We start from the raw sequence: 16,390 nt of genomic DNA, 5'->3' as shown, positions 1-16,390 counted from the left end.
TTACACAAACTCCTATTTCTCTATGGGAACTTGTGCTATGGCCCGTTTACGGCCATAGCACAAGCTCCCATAGAGAAGTGGGAGTATATGACTGCACAGTGTACGGTCGCATGGTAATCATGCGGTCGGGACCGCCGACTAGAGTTCGGTCCGTCCCGAATCCGCGACGGCATCGTAATTGGCCCCTTAGTGTTTTCTCAATGTGCAGAATCAGAACACCAGCACTGTGTAACAAAGCAAGGACAGAAACTATGCAATAAAAAGCATATTTTTTTCGTTAACTTATCTATTCACCTCTTTTCAATGGATATATAATATGCAATAACTTTTTGGCATTCATAGTCGGCATTCATTAACGACGTATTCTTAACCAGAGCGAGTTGCGAAGAATAATCAGAAACCAGAAAAAATGCAGAACGGGGAATTGTCACCTTCCCACCCGTCCTGCGCATTTGCAGTCTTAAAATGTATGCATTTTCTTCAATGTCTTGCTGTGAAAGGGAAGGAAATGGGTTTTTCTACAAGATAAGAGGCAAGTGAGCAGCCATGCATTCCTACAATTTGACCCTTCAAATTAAAAAAAAAAGATTATTTTAAAGACTCCAAAATTCCTCTCATTTGCGATTTGAACATATCAAAAAGCAGATTACCATCTTACATTTTTGTCTTTTTTTATTCAGTCTCTTGAACCGTACTCAATCAACCATTATATCATCAATCATGTCCACAAATAATGCAATGTGCTTCATTCAAGGGTACCATGTTCAGAACTGTAAACTTGGGCTATCCTGTAACGTTCTACAGCAATCATTCAGTAACAGACAGATAAGCATTTCTACTTTACTTAGCATTTCCTAAGCCGGCATTCCTGAAGGGAGGGGTGGCTGTCCCTTGTTTAACATGCCTTTACTGTTAGATTTACGCATGACCTTAGGGCAGTGGTCGTCAAACTTTTTGATGCCACACTGCCCAGTAGAAAACTTTATTATTCTGGCAGTGTTTAAATATGTCTAGACTTATTTGAACATTGCAGTTAAGTTCTGTTAGCTTAGTAAAAATGCAATCAAATACATGATTGCCAAATATACTATGCTGGTCAGGCAGGCCTTACTAACAGGTCAAAGTATACAGAAGGTGATTATTACAAATTGGGGTTGAGGTTTTGATTTGGAATCCCTTCCCTTTTGACACCTTCTCCCAGCCAGGATATAAATGACAAAAGATGTTAGTGATGGCCCATTACATTTTTTTCTGCTGAAAACAAAGCAGTGTTATCAGCATTGTGCTTCTTTTTGCCAATGCCTGGCACCCCCCCTGGGATCACTTGAGGCCTCCCTAGGGTGGCCCGCCCCCCAGTTTGAAGACCCGTGCCTTAGGGAGTGACGGGTGTTATGTGAACCTACCTCGCATTTCCCCAATGGCGCAACCTCTTTCTCTCTCTATTATAGTCTCAATCCATTAAAGAAGAACCTGGCATAGTTCACCTATTTCCATGCCTGTGGGTTAACCTGGGTAGGGTAAAGATTCTGTCCCTTTGACAGACTCACCCATACACGTAAAGAATAACCAGCCCCTTCTTTTAAACTCATGCATACACCAGGAGCAGGAACCAACCCCACTCCCTTTAGTCCCCCATCTCCACTTGTTCCATTGGTGATGGGGAAAAGAAGCCTTGGCATGCCTTTCGCCTCTCAAGGCAACCTGACTGCAGTCTGTTCTATTACTCAGTCAACCCTCGCCCTTCACCTGCGTCACTTCCATCGATTTACAAGGGTAAGAGGCATATTCCTGTTTGGTGCTTTCCGCCTCTGTCGGGAGCACCTCGATTTGACTGCGGCAGATTCTCCAGTCTGATGATGTGTCGATGGCGCACCCCTGTTTCTCCATCAAACCATAAAAGCGCAGTATAAATAATTATTATCAGAACAGGGCATTTTTGTTTGATTACTATTTCAGGATTTATCTGGAAATTTTTTATTTCCTTCAAGAGGCCAGAGTTCTTTTGTTTCAGGCAAACAGAGAGCTTGTTTCTTTTTTCCTTTTTTTTTTCTCTTAAGAACGCGTGGCCTATAGAGATTAGTTTAAAAAAATATATATTTTGATGTCAAATCAGTGTTATTTGAAGGGCTCCTTAATCTCCAGGCCCTTGAAAATTGCCAAAACATACAACAGACTTGTGAGAGACAGCTGACAAAATGGTGCATGAAAATGCTGGCCCGAACTTTGGAACAACAGTCGCTCCTTTTGTACCCTAAGCCACCATATGTTGAGTTATTATGGTACAGCGAGGTAATGTTCAGACATTAAAGAAGATTGGATATTAAAGAAGATTGATTGCAACATACTAGGTTACACAGTAACCAAGCAATCTTTTTTAAAGGCAGGTATAAAGATTGTGTTACTGTGTTCATAGAATGGTGTCAAAAATGTGTGTCCAGTTGATTTTGGCTATCATTAAAGATAATAATTATTTCCTAAATTGAGGAGAAATAAAGAATGCTGCCAACCTTCAAGCAATCAGAATGTTGAGCTAGGTATGAGAGAGGCCATATTTTTGATGGGATCAGTGACTGAACTCCCACAAAGCCCAAACAATGTAATCCACGGATTTAACCTGTGTTTTCTGAGGAATCCTTGGCTTACTCATGATAGCATGGGCTCAGTAACAAGGTGTCAAATAGAAATACAGTTAAAAACTACAGAAATTAAATGTTCGAACTATTCAGTTAGAGATATCAAAGTTTCATAAAGCAAGTCCAGTTCCATACCATGTGAAAGGAGTATTGTGTACCTGAAAACTCACCAAGAATAGAAATAGTCGAAGGATATGTCAAGATTTAACACTTTGATTGAAAGTCATTGGTCAAACCATGCTATCTCTCCTATTGAAGTTGTGCGAGAAAGCTTGAATGCGCATGGTGCATTGTTGAAGGTCTGGTTGGAGAAAATTGAGTAGCTGATTCCAAAGAATATAGTCAGCTGGTTATACAACTCAAGTAATGGGCACTCACGGTTGCCGACTATCAGCTCAAAGTTATTCAACAGCCGGGAAACTTTGGCAAGTCAGTGTTGAACTGTGGTTTAAGCCAGGGGTGGGGGAAACTGATCAAGGGAGAGTTCAACCGGTTACTTGTGTGCTGCCTAAGGCTATTGCTTCAGGTGATGTAGTGCAGAGGTCCTCAGCAGGATGCAGGTCACAACTCAATGTTTGTCAGGCAAGCCTGTTCGAAAATTGGTCATTACAGAGAGTCTTTGTGTCTTAACTATATGGTTTGCAGGATTAAGCAAAAAAAAAATCCCTGTACTGATTGTAGATTTTTTCAAGGCTAATACCAGTTAATCAACTGCCCCATTCCTTAGTCTGTTTAATCAGCTGACTCTTAGTGCAGGCTTTTCATAGCCGCCATAGTTGTCTGGCTCCTCTGTGAAAGTTCCTTTCAGTAAAGCAGCACCTACCATTAGTCAGCCTCTTCAGAACTCGAAAGGACACACTGTAACTTCCTTCTGCAAGCAGGTTGTTTCCAGGGTCTAAATAGCTCTTTTTAATACCAGGCAAAAAAAATGGCTTTCTCAGGTTCTAGTGACAAGCACTGATTGTAGAAGCGAGAGCATCGGCAGCTTTCACCACATCCTTTAGGGTAACAAGAATTGTTTTGTGAAGCTTCTTGTACTCCAAACACGTTCTCTTCTTACAGTAGCTCAACCATGGTATTAACTGGTTTCCTATTTGTGACAATCTCTAAACCCTTCCAAATAAATCCCTTCCCCTAGGCTTCCTGTTATCACTTTTGTGACTGAGTGATGCTGTGTCTGCCCTGGGAATGTTTCATGACATCAAATTTGTTGCCAAGTTCCATGAACCTGAAAACAGAATTGAGACCTAAATCCGAATGTGCAGAGTTCTCCCATCTCCACCCACATCCCTTTCAGTTTAGCCACTTTATATTGAGAGGAAAACAACTTCCCACCCTATAATTAGCTGGTGTTCTCCAAATGGAAAGTTCCAATCATCAGGTGGGAGCGGGCGCTTGCAAGGCTAGAACAGGGAGTACCCTGCTTGGAAGAGTGCCCTGGAGGGCAGCGTGATGGATAGCAAGGAACCGCTGATCAGCATTCCACAAGAGAGCTCAGATGAGCAATGAGCCCTAGGCCACCCAAGCAGGGTGCTAATTGTTTTTTCCTCACAAGAGCCCTCTGCACCCTGATCAATTAATCATCAATCAAACAGGATCTGTAAAGCATGGCTAATAATCTAAGAGGGTATCCAGGCACTGTGGATTGTGCTGTGGAGGCTTAGTTGAACCTTTTGCAATGCAATAGGTCTCACATTACTTATAGTATGAGGTATTGGCGTTGCAAATAATAATGCAACGCCAGTAGCTCATACTTTCAGTAATACGAGACCTAATGCATTGCAAATGCTTGCGTAGTGAGCCAGAAACCTGCATTGTATGTCTCAGTGCACTACCGCAAGCTGCTCCTAGAGATCCCTAATGAGCAAGGCACCAGCCATTGTATGTCTCGGTGCAGTACTGCAAGCTGCTCCTAGAGGTCCCTAGTGAGCAAGACACCAGCATTGTATGTCTTGGGGCAGTACCGCAAGCTGCTCCTAGAGGTCCCGAGTTAGCAAGGCACCAGCACTGCATGTCTTGGTGCAGTGTTGCAAACTGCTGCTAGAGGTCCCTAGAGAGCAAGGCACCATTACTGCATGTCTCGGTGCAGTACCACAAGCTGCTCCTAGAGGTCCCTAGTGAGCACTGCACTAGCACTGCATGTTTAGGTGCAGTACCTCAAACTGCTCCTAAAGGTCCCTAGTGATTAATGCACCACCGCTGCTGACCTCTTTCTGTCACACATGGTACTGCAGTCTGCAGAACATATGGTAAATCCACCATACCCATAATGCATTGCATGCAAGACAGTACTACGAGTACATTCACATATCTATATCCATATATACAATTAGTAACTTGTGACAAAAGAATAATTACATTAATTCATTTATTTAGGTTGTACCCTGTGGGGAGCTGATGAAGGGAAATGTATAGATGGTCTGATATATATGTGAGATGTTCTAGTGAGTGAAGTAACCACTGCCAGCCTAGCTTAGGACCTAGTGTGGGTATCGCCTGAAGCCTTTTAAGGAAATAGTGCCTTGAGGCTGTAATTAAAACCATGTAACAGGGGGTGTCCTTATGGGAGGTTACAAGAAGAGACAAGGCGGTACTAAAGGAGAGGCAACTAAGCCTATTGAATAATGAAAAGCCACAATTTACAAAGGACAGGGACAGGAGCGAATATAAAAGATGGGTTAAAAGTGGGTGGAGCGTTATGCCCATATCCTGAATACAGCATGTCTCGAAGAGACAGCACAAGCGTTGCCAAGACGAGACCTAAAAAACAGTTCTTGAGTCCTTCCCAGAATTCCATCAGTGAGGGTGAGGTCTGGAAGTGAACAGGGAGGTCATTTCGGGCCTTGGTCACGAGGTAGGAGAAGTAGCGACCTCTGCTGTGGCTTTCTACATATGCAAGTGGTGTGAGCGTGGTGCAGGGTGGTGGAGCGCAGGTGTCTGGAGGATTGGTGGAAGTTCAGGCTGTAGTTGATGTATTCTGGTCCTTCCTTGTGCAGGGCTTTGTAGGTGGGGATCAGCATCTTTGAGTTGCATCTCTTCTGAATGGGGAGCCAGTGGAGCTTCCTGAGTTGGAAGTTGATGTGGGTCTGCTTGGGGAGGTCGAAGATGAGTCTGGTTATGGAGTTATGTATGGTCTGTAGTCTCTTCAAGAGGTGCAAGGTGATTCCTGCATAGTTCCTGCTTTGCCGTAGTCCAGCTGGCTGGTGACTAGGACTTGGGTGATAGTGTGTATGGTATGGGCCAGGAGCCATCTGAAGATTGTGTAGAGCATGTGAAGAGTGAGGAAGCAGGCCACGTTGATCCGGTTTTTCATGGTGATCTTGCTGTCTAGGATGATGCTGAGGCTTAGGGCCCGGTATGTTGATGTGGGGGAGGGTTCTACTTTTGCAGACCACCAGGAGTCCTTCCACTGGGAGATGTTGTTTTTGAAGAGGTAGTACCTCTGTTTTGTCAGTGTTGAGTTTCAGGCAGTTGTGTTTTCATTCAGTTGGCGATTTCCATCATATACTTGTGAAAGTTGGTCCTCAGGATGGAGGGCTCTTCTGATAGCGAGAGGATGAGCTGAGTGTTGTCAGCGTAGGGGATGATGTTGAGTCCGTGGGTTCTGACGATGCCAGCCAGTAGGGTCATGTAGGTGCCGAACAGGGTGGGGCTGAGGCATGGCCTTGAGGGACACTGCACATGATGCTCTTGTGTTCAAAGTTGCAGGAAGGAAAGGCGGATTCTCTGGGTTTTTAAAGTGAGGAAGGAGGGCACCTCCTTGAAATCCTATGTGGTGAAGTCTCTTGATGAAGGTGTGGTGCGATACGGTGGCTAAGGCTGCTGAGAGTTCGAGGAGGAGTATCTCCTCGGTCCAGGAGAGCTCTTATTTCTTCTTTGGCAGGGAGTAAGGCGGTTTCAGTGCTGTGGTTGGCACGGAAACCAGACTAGGAGATGTACAGTAGGCCGTAGTTCTCTAGCTGTTCCGTGAATTGGTGGTTGATTGCTTTTTCGAGGACCTTGATGGTGAGGGGTGCAGAGAGATGGGACAGGAGTTCCTGAGTTTGCTGGGGTCTGTGGACGGTTAATTGAGAAGGGCTTTGACCTCAGCGTGTTTCCATTCCTCGGGTAAGGTGGCTGTATAAATTAAACGTCACATTACATTTTTAATAGCATTAGATATGTTCCTGTAGCACTTTTATGGCACTTTTATGATTAATTTTTTTGGGCAGTTAAACAAATAATGAGGTATGCCTTAAAATGTAGCCGTTCAGAGCAAATGAATATAAGGAGCTGTAATAGCTGACTTTTTTGGTGTCAATGTACATCAATATGAATTAATGAGGAAGAGAAATCTGAGAAGACTAGTGAGTCCCTCTCCACTAGAAAAGAAAAATTACAGATCATTGGTGCTACTTCTTTTGAGTCTGCTTTTTGATTCTCGGCAGACCGTGCTACATAGTCATTTGCCTCATGTAGGAGGCATGTGATGGCTTGGTTTTTAGTTTGGGCTGGTTCCTGTATGTAGCAAGTTTTAGGGCTCTCTGGATACTTTGATAATCTCTCCAACCAGGATCCAAACCTCCTCCATCTATTAGCCAATCGCCAGCGAGAACTGTGCAATGGCTCTAGACAGGCCAAATGAATCACGCTCCCCACATCACACTACTGTACACGATCTCTCTTCCCTCCCTTCTTTCCTTTGGCATAGTTCAAGGACCAACAGTCACACATTCATCCAGTGGTCTCCAATAGGCTAGTGCTTTAAATAAAGCAGTATATCGAAACCTATATATTTATATATATATATATCTGGAATTCCTTCGCATCCCGTGTAGAGTTTCTTGCACGGCGAAAGTCACGGCACCAGTGCAAAGGTATTGTTTTAAAATGTGATTTATTTCCACACCATTGTGCAAAACGAGCAAAAATAGGACAGTCTACGCGTTTCGGCTACCACTAGCTGTCTACTGGACCATAGAGTCCCTCGCGTCTGAACAGTATTTGTAAAGTGCCTAGTGCTTAACCCCTTGTTTGTGTTTACTATTTTTGAATGACTAGACTGCTAGCCCTCTTCAACAAACATGGATCAATTCATCCTCCATTTTGACATCATTTGTAAAGTACATTTTGGTGTCAAAACGAAAGTGCAGGATAAAAAAATATATTTTTCAGATTATACATTTAAAAAACAGAGCCAACATTTCATATGATTTTAAGACAGGCCCCTTGGTGACTGGGTAATTCGTATTCCCTCATTCTTTAAGTCTATGTCCCCATATTCATTCAATGCAATTTGGATATCATGATTAAAATGTAAATACATGGCCTACATAGGAGGTCCACTATAAATCATACCTCATCAATTCATATAATGATTAAAAGGTTCATCAATTAAGAATCTATAAAATGTAAAGTACAAGTTAAGATCAACATTCTTTTTAAACTTCATTAATGTTTTCTTCTATTTATAATTAACCAGTGTAATCTATAAAGTGTAAAGTACAGATTTAAGACCAAGATTAATTTAAAACATCATTAGAGTGGCCCTTCAAGAGAGATCTAGTATTCATGAATCCACCAGTTGTTCACATAAGGGGAGAAACCAAAGTAAAATTAATCCACCCTCCTGATCTTATTCTTGGAGTAATAGAATTAGCTCTGGTTTAACTATATTGTACAATTTGAAGAGCATTTTAGTGAAAGTTGTATCTACAAGTGTGCAAGGTTCTATGTGAGATGACGAAGAGTTAGTTAAGAAAATAACAAGACCTGGGAAAGTATATACATGGGATTCAAGGCAACATGATAATTCAGCTCAGCAATTGGTCCTGTAGAGTGTTACACTATTTACAAATGGACATGTAGTTCTGCATCCTGATTGTGTCCATATGGATATTCAGTGCCAATCGCAAGGATGAGTCGGGATCCCACTCTACATAACTTCAGAGTTCTGCCCCCGCCTCTTTCTGTAGGTTTCACAATTTTTATCCCAGAATTTTTCCGTTGATTACAGTCACTAGAATGGAATTTGTGAAAGTGTTTTGCTATGGGATAACTGAAATCCTTGTGCTTTATAGCACGTAGGTGTTGTAGGATTCGTAGTTTTAATTTATTGATTGTGCTTCCTACGTAGTGTTTTTTACAAGGACAGGTTAATCTGTAGACCACATATTTCGATTCACACGTGATGTGGTCAAGGATGCTTTCTGTTTTTCCGTTCTGAAGTTGGTAGGTAGTGGCATTCAGGCCATGTTCACAAGCTCGACATATAGCACATTTCCAGAACCCTGGTGTATTGAGCCAAGAGGTTGTTTTTGGTTCTCGGATCTCTAGATGGCTCTGTGTCAAGATGTTTGCTAGGGAAGCTGTTCTTCGGTAGGTTATACTCGGATATGGCATTAAAGTTTTTCTTAATGGTTCATCCAACATTAGAATCTCCCAGTTTTTGCTGATAATATGTTTTATTTCTCCGCTTTGGTCGTTAAAATCCATAATCAGCCATGAAGTTGTTTCTTCCTGTCCTTCTTCCTCTTGCATTTTCCTTCTTGATGGAGTTCAGAGATCAGTTTTGCCTTTGATTGGACTCTGGACTTTGCATTCTCAATGACTTCCAACGGATAGCCCCTCTCCATGAAACGACAACTCATTTAATTGATTTCACAATCTAGATCAGAGGTTTCAGAGCAATTACTCTTTGCTCGAAGCATCTCATAGGGTATGCTCCATTTCAGATTTTGCGGGTGCCCACTATTTGCATGCAGAAGGCTGTTCTGCATGTTCCCATGAGGTGGGTTTTCGATGCATTTTGGTGCATACCCTATGTTCTCTGATGAACACTTCTACGTCTTGGAAAATGATGTTTGATTCGCTGATTGTAGACGTGAAGGTTAGATTGTATTAATTCTTGTTGAGGAAGTCAATAAAGTTCTGTAAATCGGCACGATCTCCTTCCCATACGATGAAGAGATTGTCGATAAATCAACACCAAGTCTTTATTTTCTAGTGTTTTTGTTATTGTTTTTTCCAGAGTCTCAGTTTCCCACACTGCCATCAACAGGTGAGCGTATGTGGGGGAAAATGATGTCCCCATCTCTGTGCCCTGTCTTTGCCTGTACAGGGCACCTTTGGAGAGGAAGATGTTGTGGTTTAGACAGTAAGTCAGCATTTCTATCAACATTGCGGAGTGTTCCAGATGGCTTATTGACCTAGTTTGCAGGAATTTTTTGACAGCTTGTATTCCATCAGTTAGACGGATTGATATATACAATGATGAGACATCTATTGTTGCCATAAGTAAGCCAGCTTTCCAGTCAATTTTTTGAATTTTATTCAAGAAGTCCATAGTATCCCTCAGGTATGAGGGTAAGGAGGTCACATAATTCATTAGAAAAATGTCCACAAATCTGGATGTAGATTCTAGTAATGATCCGATAGACCTGACTATAGGTCTACCTGGTGGATTGTGGGCTGCTTTGTGTACTTTCGTTAGAAAGTAGATTATTGCTGTTATGGGGTGGTCTGTTTTCAAGTATAGATATTCCTCGAGATCAATTAGGCCTTCTTCTTTCCACCCTAGTAACATCTGATGGAATTCTTTGGTCCAGGTCTCCGTTGGGTTAACCACAAGTTTCTCAAAGTGGTCTTCATTGCCCAGTTGTCTATTTGCTTCTGCTATATAATCACTCATGTTCTGGACCACGATGTTACCACCTTTGTCAGAGGCCTTAATAATTATCGCGGGGTCTTCTCTTAATTCCTTGAGTGCTTTATACTCTCCTGCTGTTAAATTCCAATTTTTCTTTTTATTCCTGGACTTGTATTTATGGAATTTGTTGAAATTTAATTAATTACTTCCACCATGATTTTGTGAAATAAATACATTTTATTCCCAGGCGGGAGTTGCGGACAAAACGTGGATTGTTTTTTTAAACCACTATCGCCCCCTCTGTTCGTGATAATCCCTATACTGTTTCACAGTTCTTTATCTGATTCAAAGGTTTGTTGATAATTCCCAATTGCAGACTCTTCTCCTTCTTCCAGGAAAGACAACGTTCTTAGTGCTGGTAAATCCTTCTGTGTGATCGGCGATATTTCGTGATTATCAGCTGTGGGACGGTTTGATCTGTGTGTCTTTTCTGCAAAGTATTTTTTAAGTTTGATTTTGCGGCTAAATTTGTAGAGGTCGATTCGCACATTCGGTATGTCAATGTCTTTGTTGGGACAAAAGGTCAACCCTTTGTTGAGTAGTTGAATCTGAGTATCACTTAGTATTTTGTTTAAGATGTTGATTACTAAGTTATTTTTAGTGAGACTTTTTATCGATTTTACTTTATATATATATTTACTTCACCAACTTGCCACTGACTTCTGTCGAACTTTTTACGAGTGGGTGCCTCTGTTGCACATGTGGCAGCGCATATTTAAATTGTTCATCAAAAGCGGAGCACCCAGCGGGTTAAAAATGTAGTGTATTAGAACAAACAGACGTGTTTCGGCATCCTCACCATTATCAATGTTTATATGGCTTAATGGTGTCACATTCCAACTTTTAAAGCACCTGGACTTCCTCCTATTGGATGAGGCATGTTTATCTACAAAGAAAGGAGAATGAGTTCTCTTTATATAGTTCACCTACTCCGCCGCCATCTTTACATGTGAGCGAGGGTAATGGAATGCTGTCAATTGTGTGACAACTGACTGTCATCAGGAGTGTTGAAGAACTGATTGATAGATGGCGGCAGAGTTTGTGAACTATGTGAACTATTTACAGAGAACTAATTGTAACTCCTTTGTAGATAAACACGACTCAGCCAATAGGACATATTTAACCCGCTGAGTACTCCGTTTTTGATGGAATATATATATATATATATATCTGTATATATGTAAACTCCCTCTTATGCTTTGGACTCTGTTTTAGGTATTGTGCTCAAACATGATTTGATATTGTTGACCGGCTTGTTGGCACAAATTATATTCTGTTAGTAACTGAATTAAAGACTGATCTGATTTAAATTAAAGACTGCATTTACCAGCAAGATACTTTTACACCTTTTAATATTGGTTAATGTTATATTTCACAATGCAGATCAAACGGTCTGTTAGTGCTGAAAATTATTAGGTTTTATTATTGCTCAAACTCGAGGGTATTCTTTCTAAATACCTGAGAAAAGGTAAAATGCTGGGACTTGGATTCAACCTGCAACGTAGAGGTCACACATAGCTGCCCATCAACGATTGTGTCCACCAACCTAGCTCCAAGCTAAAGTTAGTGGTTTGGGAAGTAGCTTCAAAATAATGACAGAAAGGCCACTGAAAATGCTCTAATTTTCTTGTGCTTTCGGTTGCAGGGCGACAGGACCTACGAGATGAAAATCAACCAACCATCTGTCTCTTACTTCCTCAAAATGGCGGCAGGCATTGAAAAAGGAGCATCACAAACAGGTGAGGAGGGGTGCTAAGCCTGCCATGTTTGGATGATGTAATAAGTGAGATGAGTCTGAGAGCGCTGCCTGGAGGTGGTGTTCACCAGTCACAGAAATTAAACACTGCGGAAGGGAAAATTGAAATGTAGGTTAGTGCTTTGCCCGACTTTGGGGTATGTGCCTGAGGAAGAAGAGGTTTCATAAAACAAGCATTGTTAAAGCCAATTGGGTGCACCTATGCAAAAGCTGTTGGCGTCTTTGGTGTGTTTCAGCGATGTAGTACAGCAGCACGGTTAAAATGTAGGGAGAAAGTGCTATGAGGCGGTCAGCGCTGGCCGTGTCATATTGGTTTTGTTTCTGATGGAAGGGTTTGGGTGTCAGAACAGGCAACAATAGGGGAGCGGGAGGGAGATGGGGCAAGCAAGAACGTGGGGGAAGGGGTGGGTGATTGGGGCAAGCAACAATGCGGAAGGAGAGATGTTCAAGCAAAAACACTGGTAGGTGGAGTGGTGGAGGACGGGCAAGCAGCAATGCAAACTGGAATGGGGGAGACAGCCTGCAAATACATATACTCTTATGGACTGCTCCTAAAAAAGATCTGTTTTTTTTGTGTCTATATTCAATTTATGTAGACATACATTCTGAAAATTTGTCAGTGATCTGGATCTCCCTTATCGAATCTTAGTCAGCCATGGTTGAGAGTTCATGTTGTGACTTTGGAATCAGAATTCTAATTCCTTTTTCTCCTGTGTGATCCTGGCTAAATGTATCTTAGTTGAGTTGCTTGCTAGACCCAGAATTAGAGACTAGTTAACTTTCAGCATCAACCACTGATAAAAACTTGACATTTACTTGGACACGCTCTTATTGCAGCACAAAGACCGTGACCCATACAGACAGACAGGCGTCTGTGTCTACAGTGGTGTTAACAGCTCTGAAGATGGAAAGGAAACATGCAAAAATGGACACATTTTAGAAGAAAATTAGAAGTGTCTTGGGAATAGCACGATCCTCACAGGAGTGGGAGACTTTTGACAGTACGCACTGTAGAAGAACATATTTGACATCTTTAGCTTTGCTGCATTCCCTGGTTTAGGCTTTCGCCCACATAGCTCCTCACCGCAGTTCCCCTGACTTTATTACTTTGAATAAAATAGGTATACATATCACAAAGAGTAGCATTGGAAGAGCTAGGGATAGTCAGAGAATTTGGGATTTTTAAAACCACAGTTATCAGTGTTGTCAGCAAGATTGGGCCAACTGGGGTCCACGCCCTAGCTACATTCCTAGTGTTAATCCCCCACGCTCTCCTCTTTTGTGCCCCAGCACCAGTCTATTTGAAAAGCAAAGAACCTTTTAAAAGTAAACGTGATAGCAGGACCTGAGCTGTTAGCACAGGCTGAAGGAGGATGTAGGCCTGTAGGGGAAGTAACGGAAAGAAAATGGAGATGTAAATGAAAAGGAGATGAGATAGCAATTAAAAACAAACATAGCCAAAAGGTTTCACCTCTGCGAGAGCTATTGGCTTTTTCAATGTGTTTTAGCCATTATGTGAAGCAATGTGGCTGCTGTTCAGCATGGCTCAAAGTTAGTGGCGTGGGTTGGGATGGGGTAGATTGGAGTGGGGTAGAGTGAAATGGGGTAGGTTGGCGTAGAGTGGAGTGGGGTAGATTGGTGTACAGTGGAGTGGAGGTAGATTGGCGTAAAGTGGAGTGGAGGTAGATTGGTGTAAAGTGGAGTGGGGTGGATTAGAGTGGGGTAGATTGGAGTAGATTGGAGTAGAGTAGAGTGGGGACTTGGGTAGATTAGTGTGGTAGATTGGAGAGGGGTAGATCGGGGTGGAGTGGGTAGATTGGAATGGGTTACGTTGGGGTAGATTAGAGTAAGGCAGATTGGAGTGGGGTAGTTAGGAGTAGAGTAGATCAGGTTAGATTGGGGTAGAGTGGAGTGGGATATATTAGGGTAGATTTGAGTGGAGTAGGTTGGGGAATAGTAGAGTAGGGTGGATTGGGGTAAATTGGAGTGGAGTGGGGTAGACTGGGTGGATTATTGTAGGATGGAATGGAGTGGGGTTAGATTGGGGTAGAGCTGAGTGGGCTAGATTGGAGTGGTGTGAGGTAGATTGGGACGGAGTGGGTTAGATTGGAGCAGGGTGGAGTAGGGTAGAGGGGTAGATTTAGGTAGTGGGGGTATATTGGAGTGGAATATATTGGAGTGGAGTTTTTTTATGGTTTTTCAGAGTGGGTGGGTAGGGTAGATTGAATTTGGCTAGATTGGGGTAAAGTGGGGCAGATTGGAGTGGGGGAGGTTGGAGTGGGATATATTAAGGGGAACATTGGAGTGGAATGGGGTAGATTCTGGAAGAGTGGACTGCAGAGCATTGGGATGGATTGGAGTGGGTTAGGTAGAATTGGAGAACAGTAGATAGGAGTGGAGAGGACTAGATAGGAGTGGAGTGGGGTAGATTAGGGTGAAGTGGGGTGAATTATGGTAGAGTAGATTGAGTGAAGTGGGGTAGATTAAGGTGAGATAGGAGTGGGTTAGATTGGAGTGGAGTTGGTAGAGGAGTAGATTGGAATGGAGTGGGGTAGATTGGAGTTGAGTGGGGTAGAGGGGTTGAGCAGAATTGGATAGATTAGAGTGGAGTCGAGATTGGAGTTGACTGAAGTAGATGAGGGTGTAGCGTAGTGGGGTAGATTGGGTGGATTAGAGCAGGGTAGATTGTATTCGGGTAGATTGGAGTGGAGTGGGGTATAGTGAGGTGGGGTAGATTGCAGTCGTGAGGTGGGGTAGATTTGAATGGATTGTAGTAGATTGGAGTGGGGTACATTTGGGTAGAGTGGAGGGTGGTAGATTGGAGTGGGGTAGATTGCAGTGGGTTGGAGTGGAGTGGTGCAGATTGGGGGGGAGTGAGGTAGACTGGGTAGAGTGAAATGGGATGTGTTAGATTGGGTGGATTAGAGTGAATAGATTGGAGTGGGGCAGATTGTGGTGGAGTCAAGTTGGATAGATTTGAGTGGAATCGATATTGGAGTTGAGGGGGTAGATTAGGGTGTAGTGTAGTGGGGTAGATTGGGTGGATTAGAATATGGTGTTTTGGATTGATGTGGGGTAGATTGTAGTGGAGTGGGGTATATTTGGGCAGAGTGGGGTAGATTGGATGAGATTTGAGTGGGGTGGGGTAGATTGGAGTGGGGTGGACCGTGGTAGATTGGAGTGTGAGTGGGGTAGGTTAGATTGGAGATGATTTTGATAGATTGCCGTGGAGTTTGTAGAGGAGTGGGCTAAATTTGACTGGATTAGATTGGAATGGAGTGGGGTAAATTCTGGAAGAGTGGACTGCAGAGCATTGGGGTAGATTGGAGTAGGTTAGGTAGAATTGGAGAACAGTAGAAAGGAGTGTAGAGGACTAGATAGGAGTGAAGTGGGGTAGATTAGGGTGAGGTAGGGCAGAGTGGAGTGGGGTGGATTATGGTAGGGTAGATTAGAGTAAAATGGGGTAGATTAAGGTGAGATAGGAGTGGGGTAGTTTGGAGTGGAGTAGATTGGAGTGGAGTAGGTAGACTGGAGAGGAGTAGATTGGAGTGGAGTTGGATAGAGAGGCATGGGGTAGATTGGAATGGAGTGGGGTAGATTGGAGTGGGTAGATTGGAGCAGAGTAGATTGGATCGGAGTTTGATAAAGTGGCATGGAGACGATTGAAATGGGGTAGATTGGTTTAGGATGGGGTAGATTGGTTTAGGGTGGTGTAGATTCGAGTGGAGTAGATTAAGGTAGATTAAAGTGGGGCTGATTGGATGTGATGGATTGGAGCTGGGTAGTTTGCAGTGAAGTAAGGTAGGTAGATTGGATTGGATTGGATGTAGTGGGGTTAATTGGGGTGGAGTGGGGTAGAGTTGGGTGGTAAGTGGTAGATTGGAAGGGAAAGTGAGATAGATTGGCCAGGGTGGAATAGAATGTGGTAGATGGGGCTGGAGTTGGGTAGAATAGATTGAGTGGATTGATTGAAGTGGAGTGGGGTAGATTGGAGTTGAGTGGGGTAGATTAGGGTAGCGTAGAGTTGGATAGATTAGAGTGGAGTCGAGATTGGAGTTGACTGAGGTAGATTAGGGCGCAGTGTAGTGGGATAGATTGGAGTGGAGTGGGGTAGAGTAAGGTGGGGTAGTTTGCAGTTGGGTGGGGTAGAGTGGAGTAGATAGGGGTACATTGGAGTGGGGTAGATTTGAGTGCAGTGTGGTAGAGTGGAGTGGAGCACATTTGGGTAGAGTAGAGTGGAGTGTGGTAGAGTGGAGTGGGGTAGATTGCAGTGGATTTGGTTGGAGTGGAGTTGGGTGGATTAGGGTAGACTGG

The 16,390-nt window shown here is 43.1% G+C and overlaps 1 protein-coding gene across 1 annotated transcript in view; it reads left to right on the top strand.

Moving 5' to 3' along the window:
* The window catches only part of MRPL11 (mitochondrial ribosomal protein L11), a 701,579-nt gene that overhangs the window by 591,690 nt on the left and 93,499 nt on the right, over window positions 1–16,390 (top strand). Inside the window, exon 4 of the mRNA XM_085625435.1 lies at window positions 11,966–12,059. Within this exon, the coding sequence (XP_085481561.1) occupies window positions 11,966–12,059 (94 nt within the window). The remainder of the gene's footprint in view (window positions 1–11,965; window positions 12,060–16,390) is intronic.

This window comes from Triturus cristatus, chromosome 9 (assembly GCF_964204655.1).
Source record: "Triturus cristatus chromosome 9, aTriCri1.1, whole genome shotgun sequence".
NCBI classification, from domain to species: Eukaryota; Metazoa; Chordata; class Amphibia; order Caudata; family Salamandridae; genus Triturus; species Triturus cristatus.
This window is presented reverse-complemented; position numbering and strand designations above follow the sequence as displayed.